At 37.9% G+C, this 21,709-nt stretch overlaps 1 protein-coding gene across 5 annotated transcripts in view; it reads left to right on the top strand.

The window, feature by feature from the left end:
* XRCC4 (X-ray repair cross complementing 4) overlaps positions 1-21,709 on the top strand; it is a 192,679-nt gene that overhangs the window by 124,422 nt on the left and 46,548 nt on the right. For 4 of the 5 annotated variants that reach the window (XR_012761947.1, XR_012761949.1, XM_075411597.1 and 1 more), the window contains one exon: positions 1,463-1,607. Coding sequence is in view for 2 of the 5 variants with exons in the window: in XM_075411597.1 (XP_075267712.1) it covers positions 1,463-1,607 (145 nt within the window). In the remaining 3 variants the exon portion in view is untranslated. Of the gene's footprint in view, positions 1-1,462; positions 1,608-6,514; positions 6,696-21,709 lie in introns of all 5 variants that reach the window. The other variant, XR_012761948.1, reaches the window with a different exon arrangement.

The following is a 21,709-nucleotide window of genomic DNA, read 5'->3' as shown; positions in this document are numbered from 1 at the left end:
GAAGCAGGTGTCAAATAGTAGTTTACCCAGTTACAATGGAAATTAAAATTGTGGGTAGATGAACATGGACAGAGCCTACTTTACTTACTATCAGTGGAAACCTAGGCGGGTTATCCAGTTTTGGATTTTGAGGTGTTAGGAATTCTCCCTGTTTTCCTTTCAGACTGCAGCTACTCTTTGTCACCTTGAGAGGTTTAGTCTGAACCCAGGCCACCCGTTCGTCAGGTGGAGCAGTAAGCCAATGTTACCACCTTTTACGCATGGGTTTGCTCCAGATGGGTGATTTCTTGCCTCCCTGAACAGACATCAGGCTGTCCATCAGTCTTTCTACCCATTGCTTCAGGGAGTCTCCAGCAGTACCTGTAATGATTTATTGCCTGGAGGTCCATGGTAGCAGAATGACTAGTACAGTGCTTAATCACAGCAATAAGCTTCTCTCAAAGGTTTATCCTAATGAATGTTGAAAATTCATAGAAACATAGAATCATTAAGGTTGGAAAAGACCTCTAAGATCATCAAGTCCAACCATCAACCCAACACTATGCCTGCTAAACCATGTCCTGAAGTGCCACATCTACACTTTTTTTGAACACCTCCAGGGACGGTGACTCCACCACTTCCCTGGACAGCCTGTTCCAATCCCGGACCACTCTTTCAGTTAACAAATTTTTCCTCATATCCAATCTAAACCTCCTCTGACACAACTTGGTGCCATTGCCTCTTGTCCTGTCACTAGTTAGTTGGGAGACCAACGCCCACCTCACTACAACCTCCTTTCAGGTAGTTGTAGTGAGCGAGAAGGTCCCCCCTCAGCCTCCTCTTCTCCAGACTAAACAGCCCCAGTTCCCTCAGCCGCTCCTCATAAGACTTGTTCTCTAGACCCCTCACCAACCTCGTTCCTCTTCTCTGGACACACTCCAGCACCTCAATGTCTTTCTTGTACTGGGGGGCCCAAAGATGAAAGTATTTAATTGTTTTTTTCTTCTGGGTGTGTATTGCTGTCCATACTGCAGACCAATAGTCTGAACAAAGCCATGCAGTAAGCAGAACTCTCAAGCTCCTTTCCCCGTGCCAGGTGTACATCTTCCTCAGTTATTCTGTAGATGACAACGACTGACTTCAGGCAGGTGAAACTGGGCTCTGCAGGCTACCACTCTAGTTACTGTAGAGTCTTCAAGGAGGAGTGGGGAGACTGTCAGTGTATTCCTGATTTATAACTGCCCATCTTTCTCGCCACTGACTACAAAGAGATGTAGAGGGAAGCTGATCTTTCCAGTTTAAATTTGGTCTTTTTTAATTTCACTTTATGTCATCTGCTTGTTTTGACACCAACTGCTGTCAAATCTGAGCCCATCTTAGCAGTATAAAGAATTTAATAAAAATAAACAAAAATTATTTTAAGAATTGTCTTAATACTTCATATTCAAGTTCTTGTCAACTTTGATCTTGTTCCTTTTGGCAGCACCAGAACGAAGGCATTCCATTCTGGGTAGCCCAGATGTCGTTGATACTGCTCCAAGAAGAAAGCGAAGACAAAGGACAGCAAAGTCTGCCGGGACAGGAGCTAAGATGGCTACTTATGAGACAGAACTGCCAGCCAAGGAAAAGTAAGCAGTGTTCAAATGTATTGAAATGTTTTTGTATCTACAGATGTCAGAGGGTTTGTGGTTTGGGATTTTTTGTGTTTTCTTGTGCAGTTTCATATTTCAGACAGAGTACTGTTTTGTTGCATTCTGTATGGTCTTTTAAAGTAATTTTACCCAGCTTTGAATAGATGTGAATGATTAAATTGTCAGGCCCAATGACTTACTGATTTTAATATGCCTCTAAAGTGACAATTGTAATATTCTTTTCTTTAACTGACTTGGCTAATTTTAAGCAAACGGATCGAAGTACTAAAGCGGTGTTCTGTAAGTTACCATATAACCCTGCAGGCAAAGAAGGAGGCATTTCTAGCAAGTGTCAAACTAATGGATAGCTTCAACTAAGTTGTGTCACAGAAAGTAGTAGCATTATGAGTGTATTTTTTCGTGGTGAGGGTGGTTAAACACAGGAACAGGTTTCCCAGATAGGTTGTGGAGTCTTCGTCTGTGGAAATACTCAAAACCTGACTGGGCATGGTCTTGGACATCCTGCTCTGGTTTAGGATGGAGACTGGGCCGGGCCATCTCCAGAGGTCCTCTCCAACCTCACCATCCTGTGATTCTGTCTCTGTAATTTAACTGGAAATTAATTCGCAATATCATTTTTAACAGACCAGGATAGATTTCTTTTGAAAATAAGATCAGTATAGAGAAAAAAGGACTTGCTCTTAAACACAAGTGGGTCAGAATTTATAACACTAAATAAAAGTCTTTTTCTTCCTATGTCACTCTCGACTTTTGGAAATATTTTCACATGATCTTGGAGGTGCTTAGTTATGCATAGAATTACCTTAGAGCTGTAATATGATTGGTGGTATTTTCTTCAAAAACTGATCTTTTTTTAAGATCTATGGTACGTTAGTTTTGAAAATACGTATTTTCCCTTTTTATCTGTAATATCCAATGGATAATAAGCTGTTTAAACAGAGATGGACACAAGTAAACTACAAAGACATTTCCCGTTATTAGCAAAGATTTCTGTTTAAATCAGCAAGAGAACTATCTTATTTTGACATAGAATGTTGTGGCTTGAAGCCAGCTAGGAGTGTTTAAACTTAAAATTCTGTTTTATTAGTAAAAAAAATCGTATTTTTTTGGAACAGTCTAGAATAATGTCAAATTTTCCTCTTCTGTTCTTTTAGAGTCTAGTATATTACAATGAAAAATGCCCTTTGCCCATTGTATGTAGTCAGACAGTTTGATTTTGAGAGTCTGGCTGTGTTTGCCTGCAATACAATTTCACTCTTTTCAGTACTGATTGTGGAAGGAAAACCTATGGAGCAAAATGATTGCAAAGGAGAATATAGAGGCCTTACGCTGAGTAATCCTCAGTGTATGAATATTTGAGTCCTTTGTATAGGGGAAGAACTAAGAGGATATTGATATTTTTGTTTTAATCCCTTTAAGTAAGGCAAATTTTAGAAAAAACAGAGCAACATTATGTTTTTCATACTGTGCAAAGCATTTCTATTATGCTTACTGAAGCAAGTCAGAGCTGAATCTGAAGAGTGGCTCTTCTTGGCTGTAATTTAATTAGTCATATTTTAAGGCTTACCATACGGAACATCTGTTTTATCAGTCTTTGTCCCCATTTTTCTTTTTGCGTTAAGTGTGTATGAATTGTATTGTAAAAAACTGCTTTGCACTATAGATCCCGACATTGCTTGACGTGTGGCATGCCTTCCAGTACTGTGAAGGAATACCTGATGGTGAAAGATCCATGTTTCTCTATGATCTCCTGGTGACTGCAGAAATCAAATGTCATATTGCTCAATACTGAAATACGTTTTTGAATCCTTTCTTTAGTTCAAAATACAGTAGCAGTGCTAATTCTTAGGTTAGATAAGAAGATATTAGATCTCCCTGTTTACCTGGACAATTACAAAAGCCAAACTGTAATCATTTTCATTTGGCTGATTATTTTTCTCAGTGTCCCTGCTTCGTTCTTGGGATTTGAACTTCAGCTGAAGTCTTCTGCCAGCCACTAGTCAACCTTTCAGTCAATTTGCTCAGCTAATAATTTTCACTTCTCTTCAGCCTGTGAAAAGTGGGGAAATGTAAAATTAGCATCATAATCCAGTTCACAAATACAGATATTTCTTTTTACAAAAATTCTTCAGTAATTTGTACTGACGGAAGGCTAGATCCTACATGATGCAAAAGGTTTTATCTTAAGCCGATGATTACATTGGGGTCCTGCCCAAAATGTTTTCCAGTATTGTTTCACTTAACAAAAAATTACTAATCCAAGCAAACCACTCCAGCCTGCTTGGGGCGGCAGGGAGGCGGGGAGGAAGTTAACTTCTAAATTCCTTCACCTTTGGAAATGCTCCATCACAAATACGGAAGATCTAAAACCCTTGAAAGCATGTCATGCTTTTCTGTTTGGCAGGAGGATCAAATGACAGATTGTGATCACATTTGCAAATGCACGAATTAATCCTTATTTCTGAGCTCTCCTGCACAGACCTGTGGAAAGCTTTGATTCTTTACTCATGATGTAAATTCTTTAAGGTGCTGTCACATAAAATTGTATCTTACAGTTCTTTCTTTAACAAACTAAATCTTATTTAGAATTATTTTCCATTTGCAAGTTTTGCTGACGTCGGCAGTGCTTGTTTCATGTTTGCCAGTCAATGAAAGAGAAGTTACAAACCAGACATCCGGAGCATAATGCTGTCTTTATATTGTTGCATCGTAAGTCGATTGATACAAGATCCTAAAGCAGAAGAAAAAATACATCTTTACTATAGGACAATATCCAAGTTTTTATTTTCTTTTTGGCTTTCAGATCGTTTTTTGAAAATGCAGTGTTTTTCAACACAGTCATTATCACATAATAGGAATTATATCTTAACTTTTACATATTTCTCCTTAAGTATGATTAGAAAGTGCCGTTTATGCTTAAAGTTCAGAGCAGCTTAAGTAAACACTGAGTCATTAAAAATGAAAAAGATTCTATTTCCACAAATAGTTTAGATTTATGGATGTTGAGGCTACTTATGTATCTATTCTCTGGTCCTCTGGAATGAAAATATATTCTTAGATATGACCAAGAATACTGAGAAGAATGCAAATAAAAATCTGTTTAACATAGAAATCAGAGCAAAAGGAGTACTGCCTTTTTCATGCTTTGTTTGTGAGTGCAGTGGCAACAAAGGGAGTTGAATTGTATTTATCTGTATAGACATATAGTATTACTGTGACAATTTATTCAAGAATTAGATCAACATTTTTCATGAAACCTGGAAATGTGGTTTGGATAACGTTAAGCTTAGTGAAAGTGGTATAGACATGAGATCAGCGAAGAACTGAACTAGGATTTCTGGAAGAAGATTTACTAAATGAACTGTTGAATTATTTGCAGAGAAGATGTTCTTTAGGATAAAGTAGAAATTCAGAATAATTACTTGGTCAGTGAACTGCCAAGATTCAGGTTTATCCAGCTCTCTAGCAGGTTATTTTTCAAATTTGAGATATACAGTGAAAGGAAATGCTACTTTAGGCAGGCAGGTGTTACCTACAGTTGATAACAGTCAAACTGTGGCTCGCAAATTACAGATTTTTAAAATGTGACAAAGGATGGTTCTTGCAGTTCAAAACATGATTGAGTCAGGAAGTAGAATAAAATTATCGTGATTCCAGTAGAGTGTGATGGTATTGGTGAAGCTTTAACTGTAACTTAATAGGTGGCGATTTCCTAAGGTGCAAAGCAGAGATAATACGTAAATCAAGTTAAGATGCAAATTCTACTTTTCACAATTTGCATTTCATACTTGGAGGAGAAAAATTAATCAGAGAAATCCCAATCCACAGTTAGAAATTAAGCTTATTGATGCAGTACCCAAATCTCTCAGGGGACTGCATATGAATCACACTATTAGCTATTCAGAATATGCTGTCAATATAGAAGCTTAAGTGTATGGCCTGTCAGCCTGAATCGTATAAATAATTGGATGTTTCTATAATAATTTCTCTTTGAAAGTATTGGAATCTAGTTGAGAGAAGATAGTACCTACCAAAGATGACATTTTTTTTATGTATAATTTTATAAACTAAGCATAGTCTTTGATTTTGGAATACGTTGTGTCGCTTGTACAATCTGTAGTCACAAACTACAGCGGAACACAACCAGTGCTGGAGTCTTTGTAACAAAAACAAAAGTAAATCAGGAAAAAGTTTACTCTTCTAGTTCTAGCTTACAGCTATTACTTTGTTTCCACAAGTAAAAATCTGTCTGTCTGCTTTGGTTTATCAATTTATTTTTTTTTATTTAAAGAGGTTAGAAAAGCAAAACCTTTTTTTCTGTCTACCTGTTATTTCTTACAAATAAAGGGTTTAGTTTTATGGTCCTCATTCCCACATGGGTTTCCGAGGAGGAAGGCTTTCCTGGATAAGACTCAAAATTTCTTTAAGTTATTCTGCATGTTTCAAAATGTAATCCATTCCAGCTGCTGTGTAGTGTTTATAATTTCTTTGCTATTGAATGTGCACATACTGTTGGGGATATGCACAATTACAGAAGTGGTTTGGGGGAAAGCATCTTAAATACAGTGAAAACCTTATTATGGATGCAGATATGCTGGATTCTCCTGAGAGTAAGAGTAGAGACAACCAAAGAATGTTATTAAAGAGAAAGTGCTTCATAATTCTGAGAGGCAAGTGTTAAGAAATACTTTTAATTCAATTGACTGAGAAATAGCAGGTACTATTTGCTTGCCTTTTCTATAAAGAAATACATGTTTACAACAAGCATTGTGACTCTGACTTATTAGTTATTCTGCATGTTTAAAAATTCAGTTTCATGTGTATAAGTCTAATTTTGTACATTTGATGTAGCTCTTACTGTCTTTTTTTGTTTTTTAATTGAGATTTGACTTTGGTGGCTTGATACTTCTTGATTGATTGATAAATCTGAGTGACTGTCAGAACCAAGCCTACATTTCACTTGAAGTAAAGAGATGCTTTCCCTTAACTTCCGTATGTTTGGTTTTGCTGAAGTACTGAGCTGCAGCCGTAGCCCCACTGAATTTGATAGGATCTTTGTCACCGGTAAGTTAAATCTTTCTTTTTTACATATGAATGCTGCTTTTCCAGAGAGCTCAAAGCATTCAGCATATATCTAGTAGTTCTCAGAAACATCCATATGAAGTAAAAAACATAGTCAGGTTGCTGACTGGGTATTTGGAAGTGCCAGGAGTTGCCAGGGTGTGTTTTGTGCCACCTGCGTTGCCATCACCTGCTTGTCAGAAGAGGCCGAAGAGGGAATGTCATTTTTACTTCAAATATGATTCTTACGGTCCTTGCACTCCGTGTTTGTTCCTGAGTTAAGGGTCTGATGAAAGTTAGTCACGCATGTAATTGTGGGTAGAACCAGCTGCATAGTTGTTGCTTGTTAATGATAAATGTGGAGAGGGTTTGTTTTCATGCTCTCATCTCTTTCTGTACCTTCAAAAGATTTTTACAGTCTTCATAGGTATATATCATTTATTTGAAAAGAAAGCTCTTAGCGTTATATTCCAATACTGTAATAAGCTGGACTTGTCTTTCTTTTGATAACCTTCCAACCCTTTAAAAGCACTCAGAGCCTGTGGTGTGCCAGGAATCCCCTGGGGATCATCTCTCTGCATTTGTTTAATTTATTGCTTGAGGTTCACATTTTTAAAGTCCTAATGCAAGGTTTGTTTAAAATGTGGTTTGCCACCACCAGTGATTCAGGTAGCAAAAACATAGATTTGTCTTGAAATTTGGCATTCTCAGAGGGTTACACATAGACATCGGTATTACTGTCTCACACAATGAGTAATTCTTTCTTGTAAAGGTTTAACCAAGTGAAATTTGGATGCCACTGATAATGATACCATAACCTTCCATGGTCCAGATGGGGTATAATGTTTACACCACAGTTACACCCTTTTAAAAAAGATATATTTGAGAGTTTGCATTGACGTGTCACTTTTTTATTCATGAAGTGTATTTATTTAATACAGTTGGAGAGAACTTGCAGAGTCTTGCATGATGTGACAAAGCACCACGATCACTGGTATATCAGTGAGTCAATGTCATGTCTGTGTCCAGGAGTGATAAGCTCATTCTTGCCATAATAAATTCATGGAATACAATGTTTAGAAAGTTTTTGATAATTAACTCGCTCAGGCTGAAATGTAAACAGGTTAAGACATCTCTTAAATGTGGACACTCAGGTTTATTTGAAACTCTATTGTGAGAATCAAACAAAGAATTTTTTAAATAGCTGAGTGAAATACTTTTTATGTTTCATTCAAGCTCAGCATTTTCTCACACTTTGGATGGTTTCTTTCTTTCCCTTTTTGCCACAACATTGGGAGCAGCAGTTGGTCACCAGTCATACCAGACAGACTGTTTGGCTCACCTGTGCAAATATTAAAAATTGTACTGTAACTCTGTGTGGCCTGATGGGAGCTTTGATAAGTGATACTCATCTTCTGAACAGTCACCTGTGAATATTTAAGGTTGCATAAGGCTGGAGTTGAAAGTAGATTTGTGTTTAATACCAGTCTTTTGTGACTTCTGGCTGTACAAAAATGGGATATCATCAGAGGGAGAAAGGATAGAAGCCTTTGATTACAATGCAGAGCAGTATTTGCAAAGAAAGCGTTGCAAAAAATCTAAAGTAATTCTGTATTCAACTGGAATTAATAAGGCAGAAATAAATACCACACAGTACAGTTTCTTGTCTCTTGGTAGCACCCTGGCTTTCTGTGCAGCTAGTGTCTTTGTCTTAACTGAGAGGTAGATAATTAGGCCTCCACTGTTCATCTGGGAAGGGATGATTTATTTCCATGGGAAATGCAAGGAATTGGTATCCGCAATCACCATTTCTTCTGACTCCCCAGGGAAAGGTGGGAAAATGTGAAGGCTGAAAGCCTGGGGCAGGGAAAAATGAGCATTATCTTCTGACCTCCAAGGTTGCAATTTCTGCCGAGTGAAGTAGCTCAGCTCTCTAGTTTGCAGCACATCTCACCAATTTTTGTCACTAGTAATAGCCTAATAATTGACTGCTGATGGAGAAGTTATTATTCAATAAGACTGGCAGGACTCTACCCTGTGTTTTCTCAGAGCATGTGCTTTAGAGCAGGATTTTATTGCTGTGACGAATCTGGTGAGATGTATGTCTCAAATGATAACTCTATCATGTGTTTCAGTGAAACTAGTAGCTGTGAGATCATAAGAGGATAGCTTAAAAAATGTAAAAAAAATCTTCTTCCATTTCCTTTCTGGTAAATTTTTGCTGTTTTTTTACCTTGCTTTTCTAACAAAGCTTTTATATTGGAATGATGTTTGAACCAAATTTTATGTTTTAAGCCTCTCTTAGGTAGGTTGTGCGTTGGTATAGCTTAAGTTATCTCACTATGGATAAGTTTTGTTAAATACTGTGATCCTGACTGGAGTATTTTAATGTGGGAGGCAAAAGAATTGCTCCTCAGGAGTAAATTACAGTAAGAAGCAGGAAAGATTGTGGGTGGTTGAGCTAACCGGCAGTGCTGGAATATTTGTTGGCTTTTGATGTAGACCAAGCTACAATATTTTCAGCCTTTTAGGGGGTAAAGAGGGAAGTAAAAAAAGGAGATTGCCTTAAAAACAACAAAGAAGGCAATATTTAAAATTCCTTGTACGTCCTTGTGATTAGTATACAGCAGCAAATCTGCACTCTCTTTATGAACAATTCTGTAAAGGGCTTTTAATGATGGTATCAATTAAACCTCGATTTCCTAAAACAGCTTTTCAGGCAGAATTATTTTCACATTACTTTTAATAGGAAGCAGCAGGTAATGTAGATGGCTAACATTTTGATTATACCCGTTGGCAGGAGATTAAGACTAGAGTGATGGAAAGCCTAAGTAACCATGCTTGCCAGCTCAGTCCTGATGTCAAAGATAGACCGCACGGAAGAGAACGAGATGAAAGCTTGGCTATATTAATGAGATAAAGCTGCCTCAGATATCCGATTTTATTGTTCATTAGACTGATCATGAAGTATGTCTTCTTTACTGGATTAAATTATAGTATTTCATGTAGCACAACTGTCTGTGAAGACCAGTAATCCCTTAACTTATTATGGACCCAGGAAACATTCTGGAGAAAATCCTATGCACAAAAATACACTAAAACTCAGGATTTGGGAATTTATTTCACAAACACTTGCAAATGCTCCTGCTCCATTGAGGTGATTGCTCAGCTTCTGCTCAGTTCAGTGCACTTTTCTAGTCAGATTCACTGCATGAAGCTATTAATCTTTTTATTTTTATTTATATTTTCCTTTTTTTGTACTTCACTTTTTATAAATGAGTCATCCTTTCTTCTTCCCTCTGTGCACCCAAAAATGTCCCACCTCAGCAAAGCAGGGCTAAAAAGCTACCATTTAGAATTAGCAACACTTTTCAATTTCTATATGCTAAAATAAGTGATTAATCCTCTGTATAAAAACCACAGACCTAGATCCATGGAATTTATTTTTCCATAAGTGACTTTGCTCCTCAGATGGTGAAGGCTGGGTCTAGATTACCTATGTGTTTTCACCTGCTTAGTTTGACTGATTACTGTTGACTGTGAAGACCTACATCCAGCCAGTAAGAAATATTTTATCAGACTTAGGTGACCTGCCAGACCTCCTGTACATAATGTATAATGCAGAGTACATTCAGCAACATTTTCTGTAGCATTTTCTCCAACTCCTTGTATGTCTTTTGTGGCAGGTTCATTAGATTTACTGTTTCACAGTTCCAAGGTTGCTGTTGAAACAGTATGAGATACAGATATCAGGACATTTTCTTTTCCAGAATGCTTGAAATCTAATGCAAAAACATAGGAAAACCAAGGGGAAAAGGACTCCAAGTAAACAGACTTGTGCTGAGTTTTTTTTTAATCCTGTACCTGCTGCTTCACTAATCAGGTTCATTTTTCAAAGTGACTTGGAGAAGGAGAAAGAAAAGATCTAGTGAGGAGTACAGAAAAGGGTGACAAATGACATTGGGCACAGGGAACATGGCAAAAGGCACTGATTTGTGCATTTATTTTCCTATTTATCACATGTATATGTTTCCCCAAAGCAGTACATTAGGCACTTGAAGTCCATGACAATGGATTTTCCGTAATATTTAGAGCATTCTCACATCTGGTCTGTATGGATTAATATTCATAAATTTATACACTGTGACTAATACATATGGTATGAATAAATGTATTTTCATGGCCGGTTGAGAGGACTCATCTGTTTCTGTCAACTTGTATCAGGATTCAGCATGACATTAATCAGTATCCTGTTTGATGAGTTCTGCCATCCTGGGAAGGGTATATAGCACATTCTCAAGCATCAGTCTAAAAACTTGTAGAATAAGAGAAAGAGTTGGACAAATTTCACCTTAAAAATAATTTAACTACCCTTTCAATCTCCTTGAACATAAGTAAAAAGAGGATCTTAATGGAAGCTGTAGGAGGTACAGGATTAGATTAATACAATCCTTGTTTACGTAGAATACTGCTGGAAGACTTCCTTGATTACTTAATAACACTTTAAAAAAATCCCTTGCTTTATTCAGCTGTCAAACCATTCATAACAATTTTCATGTAGCTATTGCATCATTCAAGCTTGTACATATGAACAGTAACTTAAAAATTAATTACATGCTTGTACTTTCTTCAGATTGTTAACTGTATGACAACTATTGTAAGTGGACTTTGTATAAAACTGAAAGAAAATAGCATTCAAAAACAATCAGCAAAAGAGTCAGTATTGCAATGCACATTAAATAGCAGAAGTGAGATAAAATAAAAGGCTCTTTTCAAAATTATCTCGATTCAAAAGACATCAAGTACTAAGGTCAACAATACTTTATCCTGTATGTTTAGAATGAATACAGTAATAATGACTAAAACTGAGGAAAAGGGCTAAATATACAGGTAAGCACTACTGTTTGATCACAGAATCACAGAATGTTCGGGGTTGGAAGGGATCTTTATGGGTCATCTAGTCCAACCCCCCTGTCAACCCATTGATGAGGGCAAGTTTCATTCTAGAAGTAGATGAGATTTTTAATGTGCTTCTTTAAAAGCTGATTATATTATATATATATATAAAAATGTATATAATATTATACTATTATATGTGCTTCTTTAAAAGCTGATTATTATTCAATAGCATAAAAATAAATATATTGTATACCACTTCTACCACTTATGTAGATATCAGGAAGAGAATTTGACATCACAGTAAGAGACTCATCTATTAAATTAAAAAATGATACCTTTAGACTTGCATTTCTCTAGAAAAAATAAAGAAGGTATTTCATTTGAGAAAATAATTTGTGAGAAGGCAGTTGAAAAAGATGGTAATTATAGCAAAATGTTGAAAGAAATTTGGTTTAAGTTTTAGAACACCTATTTCATAGAGAGTGATTCAGTGAATTTAGCAAAAGTTTGGAAAAAAGATGGATCATTTTTACCATATTGAGAAATTAAATTCAGTATCAAATTCTGAATTATTTTTTGACCACAGGAGGAAAACTGTTATCAACACTTAATTCACATTACTAATTCATCTGCCCCACTCCACTCCCCTGATTCCTAAGCAATACTTTAGAATATTTTCACAGCAGTTATTTTTTGCTCAGAGAGGAATATGGTACATTAGTCATCATTACAATGTTCCGGTGCAACTCGCTAAACCTTGAAGTTGCACAAGAGTAAAACTAAAGTAAAGTGTTGATAAATCATATCATTTAGTTTCCAGTGGTGGTGTGAGCCATCCAGACTATTATTATTCCTTTTGTCTCTCTGGAGTTGCTCCCTGGATAACTATTAAACTACCTGAGCAAAATTCTACTTTGATTAAAGTATCCTGAAAAATTGTATATTTTTGTAAAGAAACTCCTCACGCCTTTAGGCTAAAATACACCACTAAGGAATAAAACATTTCTACAAATAGTATTCCTACTGGATTTGCTGTTGATCACAAATACAGAAATATTTTTCTTCTCAGGTTCTGTGTCGCTGTCAAGCTGCACTGAAACACCAAGTTAAGAAGGAAACTGTTGGCATGTAAAAACTCCCTTCTAGTTTTATATCTGTGTAGCTACAGCATTGCCTGAAGACGTTCGATGAGAAAAAAATCAGTGTATACCCAGTTGTGTTGACAAAACCTGAAGTGATAGCCTCTGAATGGCTATTTTAGTTAAAGTAAAAACAGATTTGAAAACACAAACAGAAGCTTTCCAAATAACAGTAAAATATCAGGATGAGTTCCCTGTTGACTCTTTAAAGGATCCAAAACACTTTATGAACTCCAGATTCAAAGTTTTAATAAGAGCCAGAAGCATCAGCTTTTTATCAGTGTTACTCAGAGCGATCCCAGAGCTAGTATAAGCAAAACTTCCAAACCAGTATCCCCCAACCAGTGATAATGGTGTGGGAGAAAATCAAGGGAAAGAACAGGAGCAGAGGGAAGCAAAACAGTCTTTCTACAGTACGTATCAACTTTGTGCAACTTACCATCAGGGCATGTGTTGTAATTCCCAAAGCTGGGAGCAACAGTGGTTGCTTGGGCCAATGTGCCGCCAAGGAGCAATGTCGTGCTTGCCCCTTTGCGAGCTGGTGATGGCTGACAAGGCCAAACACATTTAATGCTTACTGTTACGGCTGCCCATGGGTTCAGGTGTAAGGCCACTGGCCAAACAGACAGCGTGACCTGGTGTCTCACCTGGTATCTCACACCCAACTCGCATGGTATGCCTACTGTCACACCACGTCGGTTTTGTCCAGTTAGCACCTTCGGATGGGTGATAGCTAAGAGCGTGGTAGTGGGAAGGTAGTGGGCACAGTTGTTTTGCAACAGAAAATATGAAAATAGAAACATTTCTGTATATAGCAGGAGACTTAGAAAAATTATGTCGAGCCACTGAAATAAATGGGGCCAGGACTGTAAGAGCTGGAGAGGTTGTAGTGACATGGGATTTAGTCTTAGAGGAATACAGTGTTGCCCAACTAAGCCTTTATTCACTCTTTTGCGTAAGACCTCTCAGTCTTCTATTTGTCTTCCTACTTTCTCCTATCCAGCGTAACACTTGAGAGGTGTATAACGATGGCCTTCTGCATGCCTGATATGCATCTATGCCTTTTCTGCTCTAAATAATACCAAATCAACCATCACATCTTTGGACAGAACTATGAATGCTTTTTAGAATGTTTGCTTAATATGACTTGGTGCAGGATGTTGCCAGAGACCACAATCCAAGTTCACAGTGTCTCTAATGAAATGATTTGCAAGGTTGAGATGTTTCTGAGGCTGTTATAACGTTGTTTTAGGCTAGATTTACAAAAAAATATGAATGTTTCATATTACTAAGTCAGTGTTAGCCGGACACTCCTCTTTTTCACCATTGCCTGCATACCACTCCCAATTCTGCACCAGCTCCTGTGTCCTGACATGTTCTCCTTTTGCCAAGCTAAAAAGATAACACTTATTTCTTTATTAGTTCTAACCTTTCTGTTGCTGAAGTCGCTTTGAAAAATTATCTCACATATAGATAGGTCAGATTGAATATAATGGTATGTGTTATTGGCCTGTATATCTTCTGATGTTAGCATTTGACTGATCAGAATTTTTACAGCATACAAGATGAAGAAGACTGCAAAGTGACCTGCCCTTTTAGAGCACTGAAAGTGCTTTTCAAATGCCTTGAAATTTAGCCCAAATTTCAAATCAGTGGCAAATGTCCTTAAAGAACAAAGTTGAGCCACACTGAGTGCTCAGGTTTTCTAGACAGCATTTGAGCTTCATGGTGTATCGAACAAAAGATATATTTCTATTCAACAGAGAAATAGGTAAATGAAAGACAATGCTAATTTGAGGTATTAGTTAAGTTCAGTATCGATTTATATAGATGGTAAACAGGCTTGAATGTTCTTGGCCATGTAAGTTTACATATTCTGTGCAAGCCTTTCAAATTACTTTAATCTTCCTGAATCTAAGCTGGCTCTTCATATTTTTGTTTCACATCTTCAATTTTGTACTAGACATTCCTCTCTTGAGCATAGCATTTAGTTTTAAAACATTCATCTGGTATTTACACAAAACTGGGAGGAGTGGTAGATACACCAGAAGGCTGTGCTGTCATTCAGCGAGACCTGGACAGGCTGGAGAGTTGGGCGCAGAGGAATCTGATGAAATTCAACAAGGGCAAGCGCAGGGTCCTGCACCTGGGGAGGAACAACCCCAGGCACCAGTACAGGCTTAGGGCAGACCTGCTGGAGAGCAGCTCTGTGGAGAGGGACCTGGGTGTGCTGGTGGATGAAAAGGTGACCATGAGCCAGCAGTGTGCCCTGGATGCCAAGAAAGCTCATGGGATCCTGGGATGCATCAAGAGAAGTGTGGCCAGTAGGTCAAGGGAGGTTCTCCTCCCCCTCTACACTGCCCTAGTGAGGCCCCATCTGGAGTGCTGTGTCCAGTTCTGGGCTCCCCACTTCAAGAAAGATGAGGAGCTACTGGAGAGAGTCCAGCGGAGGGCTACGAGGATGGTGAGGGGGCTGGAACATCTCTCCTACGAGGAGAGGCTGAGGGAGCTGGATTGTTCAGTCTGAAGAAGAGAAGGCTGAGAGGGGACCTAATAAATGCTTATAAATATCTGAAGGGTGGGTGTCAGGAGGATGGGGCCAAGCTCTTTTCAGTGGTGCCCAGCGACAGGACAAGGGGCAATGGGCACAAACTGAAGCACAGGAAGTTCCGTCTGAACATGAGGAAGAACTTCTTCCCTCTGAGGGTGACGGAGCCCTGGCACAGGCTGCCCAGGGAGGTTGTGGAGTCTCCTTTTCTGGAGATATTCAAGACCCACCTGGACAAGGTCCTGTGCAGCCTGCTGTAGGTGACTCTGCTTCGGCAGGGGGGTTGGACTAGATGACCCACAGAGGTCCCTTCCAACCCCTACTATTCTGTGATTCTGTGATTCTGTGATTCTGTGATTTATTTAAATGCTCTTACCTTAACGTTAAGAAGTTGAGCCTCAGTTAGGACATCCAAATCATTTGCTTTAAAATTTCTGTCACACCTAAAATTTCTGTCCTTAGCGGGGCACTGACATTTCAAATGTAATTGAGTTCTCTGCTTTTGAATATATTCCTTGGCTGAGTCAGGTTGACAAGTGCTTTTCATCTTGAAAATGTTCCAGTTGTTAGACTTAGTCAATTTGACATGGAATTCAGAAAATGAACTGAAGTGGAGCCTAATGCCGTCTGCATAAAGGTGCACCTGTGTGTAGGTTAACTTGCCATCACCTGACATCTCCTAGTATTATTCCTCCATTGTATGTTCTTACAAAAGTATATTGTCTCCTTTAACACAGTCTCTGCTGTATGCTAGAGCACAATGTGACTGCCTTAATATATGTGAAGAAACAGGGAAGAAAAGAGAAGTCAGATTTTTTTTTCTGAGCAGTTTCCTCCGAGCGTTTAGGAAACACAAATATAAGATCCTCAAGTTTTTTCTTGAGGCAGCTCATAACCTTGTTAGTAGCATCTTGAAATAGCTTTTGGAATCCAGTCTACTCCATTTATGCTGTCTAATTGAGGCAATTACCTCACCTGAGTTTTTGGTCTGGCCCATGACAAGGTAGATCCCCCCTGACAGACGTATCAGCCTAAATTTCTTATAGGGTGAATTGCCAAAAGTGGGTACCTTGGAAGAACTGAAGGATAATCTGATTTATCTAGCTCAGATTCAGCACAGTCCCCATTAGCTGCCGCTTAGTCCCACAGGGGACTTGAGGGAACCAGTAGGAAAAGTTAGGTTCTTCCATCTGAATATTTGAAAGCTGCTGCACTTGGACCATCTCCTGAAAAACAGATGTAATTCACAGAGTCTAGCACTCTGAGTCTTACTAGTCAAGTATTCTCATCTAGACTTTGGAGAAAAAGGGGGCGCTATGTGGTGTGATGTCAAGCCTAAAATTAATCTCATTTGACTTCATCTAAGTTTCTGAGCTTCTCTGAAAGATTCTGTTGATAGTCCTGACCTTGCCTGCTAATTCTAGATTATCAGAGCTCAATGCAAGGACACTGCAGGACACACATGTGTAGCTAATGGGAAGTTCCCAAGGAACTTCTAGTCTATCTAGGGAGCTGCTTGATCATTTTAGATGCTGGCGAAGGTAGGCATTCCTAGAAACTATGTAGACCAAATAGCTATTTTAGTTGTTAAGTGGACTCTTGGTAGACCAAGATCATCCAGAAATTTCAAAAATTTTATAAATACGTCATTGATTCAAATGTATTGAATCATGTTGGTAGTGTAAAATCATATTCGAACTAAAAACTTGTGAATGAATACTCAAGATTATTTATAAGCTTTGATGACAAGACCTATAGTGTTGGATGCCTGATACTCTTCATACTTAGAATATGTAGTATAGAAAAAATTAAATAAGGTCAGCACAGTGACAGGACATAATCAAGGAGGTCCTAAGTCTTTAATAAGTTCTTACAGGTGTAATTAACATGTCAGTTCTTCAGTAATGTTGTCATGGATCTGTTGACAGAGAAGAATTTGCATGTCTTAGAGAAGAAGTTTGGTTGGTTTTTGTGGTTTTTTTTCAAAAGACCATTTTACACTATGCAAAATTAATTTTTAGTTAGCCAGGGAAGGAATCTGTGCTGCAGGACAGGATATTACTGGGATATAAATGACAAATTAAAGTTTTATTATAAATGCATGCGCAAGACATCTCCCTAGACTTCTGTCTTTTTCTTTTCAGAAACAGGAAAATTTAATTTTATACTGTTTCCTTCTTCTTCCTTATTTTATATTATTTTCAGTATGGTACTACTTTTATTTTCTCACTCTTATTCATCAAAATAAATTCTTCTGCCAGTAACCAAACTGTCAGATGTTATAGTAAAATTAATATTAACTTGAAAGGCTACTAAAGGAGTAATCCACGTTAAAGTATATAAAAGCAGTTCAATATTCAATTTGTATATGAAACTTACATGAGAACTCATAGATAATACCACCTCTGAAGCTACTGTTTTTATTATAACACTTCTTGATTTCAGAAGAATTTTGCTTTAGATTTTAGTATACACAAATTAAATGTAGTGCTACAGGGCTTCAGCATCAGGCAAGTATTCAAGAATAAAAATAATACTTTGACAATTTATACCTGTTTAATTGGATAAATACAATAACCTCCTAGATAAATAATGACTGATAGATCATAGAATTCTCTGATGTTTAGTTATAGATGAACTGACATCACAATGATGGCACAGATGTGTGACAAGGGCTTAAGCAGCAGGCTTCAATTTTATTAAAAAGCACTTTTAAACATAATTAGTCATAAGCAGTGCATGGATGTAGGTAGGGACAAAAAATTTCCTGGTCTGTTTAGAGACTGCATGAAGCAAATTCCTAGGAGGCTAGAGGGGTAGAGCGTGAAGGTTTCCTCCTCCTTTCCCAAAGCTTCTGTTGTGTCTTGTTACTGGCTGGACCTGACCACCTCTCTGTGCCCACCAGCTTCTGTCACACCTTCCACATTTGAGAGGTGGCTGTTATTGTTCTACCACACTAGACTGTTGGGAGATTTCCAAAGTCACAAGTTATGACAAAATTTTAATAGTATCCATCTTGTGCAACATCATTTTTACTGATGCAGCGAAGAGAGTAGAAAACCTAGTCCACGCTCCTCCTCCCGGGAAAGTTCCTTGTTGTTCCTGATTGTTTCAGGTAGATGGCTATCCTATTTGAACTACAGAGTGCTTTGCTATCCCTTTGCTGCAGGCAGGTTGCTGAGCTTTCTCTGATTGAGGGAGACAAACAGGTGAGGTCTCAGCCGAGCTATGGCTTATCTGTCTTCCTGCTTACCAGATCAACTCATGACTGGATGATTTAAGGGCTAGTGGCTACTATAGGGGAATAATCCAGTCCATCTGTGTCTTTTACTTAGGCTGGTCAAAGCCTTCATCTGTCCGACTGGGGAAGCAGTTTCTGTGTGTGACAAATAACGAGGATGTACAATATGTGGTTGTCCTGTGCTAGTGAAGCTGGCTTAAAGTGTACGATTTTGATTGCATCCCTTTACTCTTGTACCTAGACTCCAAAGCTAGACATATTTCTCTCCTTGTGACCTTTCCAAACATTAGACACTTCTGAAAACTGGGTATGGTGAGGCTGATGTTTTCCTTGCTTTTCACTGTACAAATGTGATTACGAATGGAGTACCTTGTCTTCAGCTGTGAATAGGTGACCGCTTGTAGACATAAAATACTCTGGAACCTTCATGAATCCATGGAACAAGATACCCCCTGGTCCTCCCAAAGACAACACAGCACTGCATTAATTGTGTCACAAGTCAGTGCCTGGTTGGGTCACTCATCTAATCTGATCAGTTAGGCATTTATCTCACCATGGTATGCTGGTACATGCACCTATTTGAGTAGCTTCCTGCTCAAGCCTAGTTCAGAACAAAGAAGTGTTTTCTGTACATATCAGGCATCAACTTGGTTGATGTCATTGGCCAGCAACTGCTCATTAGCCAAATTAGTATGGCTTTTGCTAACAAAAGATTCAGTCTTAAATAAAATACGTTTTGTCTGCATTCAGTCTTCAGGGAAAAATACTTCATGAACTGAAAAAGCAGGTAGTTACTAGAAAAAAAAGTCTGCTAGAGTTGCTTTGAATTCTGAGTTAAATTTATTTTTAAACTGTGAACGCCATGACTGGAATATTTATACATTTTCTTTTTGGCTCATAACCGATTAATTAACAGTGCACACTTTGAAATAAAGTTTTTCTTGCTTTTCTATTTTAATGTTTCTTATGTCTTTCTTCCTCACACCTCTAGCTGGCTGAGTACACCCACTGCTTTTGCCTGAAGCTAATGCAAGAATTTAAAATTCAAATTACTGACAGACATGGATCACTGTTCAAACAAGGCATCTAAATGTTCTTAAACACCTTGATGAGTTATGCGTTCAGAGGGCGTTAGATCAATGAAATATATCATATGTTTTCATTTATAGTCTCTTTCCCATCAATGGAATTGTCTTTTACATAATCACCAAAGCCCAGTCTGACAATTACTATAGTGTTTCAAGTATTTTATATACCTCCCTCTGAAATACAAAGAACAGAGTAATAAATATTGCGTTTATGACATGTGGTCCCTAGACTTATTAATCAACACAGGAGGTTAACTGTTTGCAGTTTACAATTCTCTCTTTACATTCAGAACACAAATATTTTCTCTTTGAATGCACCACAGATATCTTAGACTAATTTTATTGTATTCTAGTAGTCTATACAACTATTCATGATATTAAATGATGCAAAACTATTATACAGATTATATAGTGCTTTTGTAGCGCTAACTAGAGAGTGAAGTTTTCTTTCGCATCGATTTGCTGTTCTAGTAATGAAAAAATTGCATGCAGCTTGTTGTCTGAAAAAAAGACATACTTAGCAGAATACTAAGCATTAAGAGAATGAGCCTATAGAAAGGGGATCACTTGGATTAGGGAAAAAATTCTTCCTAGCAAACATGATGAACATCGTGTGATTAAATGGATGAGTGTAGGTACTTACTAACTCTGAAATAAATGTTTTTCCTTTGATATATGGACTCAGCCTCCTCACTTAGTCTTATCAATTGTAAAAATCATTTGGAGGTGGACCCACGTTTAACCTTTGAATGAGTTGTTTGTACACACATCAGTCAGGTGCATACTGAGCTGCTGCAGTGGGCTTACCTCCTAGAATACTTTCGCAGAGCCTCTGGTTTCCTCTTTCCACACTGTGTTGTTGTGTGTATGCCTTTCTGAGATTTTTAATCAGAAAGACGGTGAGTGTAAAAATGCTAATTCTGGAGATTGGATCCTCTGTTTTTTCACTGTGCATCTCTTATGTGGGGCAATGCCATAACTACATGGAGTTAAACTACTATATTTTGACTTTTGTGGATTGAAATTTAAATTTCTTAGTATACATCTCACACATATTATTTTCATAGGTGATTTTTCTATGGGAGAAAAATTGTGACCAAAATTGTAAGATCACAGTTCTTAGATAACCTGCACGGCTTTGGGAAAGAAAGCTCTTTTTTGGATGTAAGCAAAACTTCATCTGTATTTCTGTTACATAGCCTTAAGGGTTTTGTTTGGGAAACAAAAAGGCATGTTGTTCTTCCATGTGAAAGAATAATGATGGAAAATATAATTACTAGTCTCTCTTCCTGTGGTCACACAAACCATTAGGACTTTCATCAAAAGATAACTTCATAAAGCGGCAGTCTGCAAAAGCTTAAAGTCAACCCAAAAGTTAGTGGCAACAACCTAATTTCATCCTGATTAGGAATTCAGCCTATGACATCCATTCAAGCAGATGGAAACAAGAGGAGATAGGAAGCCACTGCATCCTGTGGCTCCCTGAAAGACTGCAAGAATCCAGCGACAGTGTGAGATGAGAACAGTAGGTCTTGTGTATAGTGGCGTAGCAGAAATCCGTCATGTCCTTGGAGATTGCTCTGCTGAGAAACCCCACCTTCTCAGGAAGCCACTGTTGATTTGGAAGGGAACGCGTCTCCTTTCTAAGGGAAAAGTTTTTATGGCAGAATATTAAAGCGTAGGCTGCACTCTTGGGGTAAATGGGAACAGTTTCAGTGACAACAAGAACAGGATGCTGGAATGTGATGCTTCGGTCTGGTGTGTGGTGAAGAAGTCAGCACCAAAGTGATGTCCCACTGAAACCACCAGTTTGAACTACACTGGGTGTAAATATTTGCATTGCTACTTTAGGTTAATGAAAGCATAATATTAATAGGAAAAGAAATGATCAAAAATGCTGATGACAGGCAGACAATACTTGCAATGCAGCTGTGGGGAAGTACTAAATTCTCAAATATGGATCATCTTTGAAAATTTACTTGCTGGTAACCCACTATAATTCCCACTAAAAGAGCATTGTGAGCAGTCTATTGTTTTTAGAGGAGTTGGATGAGGATCTTAATGAATTAAAAATGTAACATGTTTATCTATGGAGAAAAAAG

Source organism: Opisthocomus hoazin, chromosome Z, assembly GCF_030867145.1.
Source record: "Opisthocomus hoazin isolate bOpiHoa1 chromosome Z, bOpiHoa1.hap1, whole genome shotgun sequence".
NCBI lineage: Eukaryota > Metazoa > Chordata > Aves > Opisthocomiformes > Opisthocomidae > Opisthocomus > Opisthocomus hoazin.
Note: the sequence above shows the minus strand (reverse complement) of the source record. Positions and strands in the feature narration are given on the sequence as shown.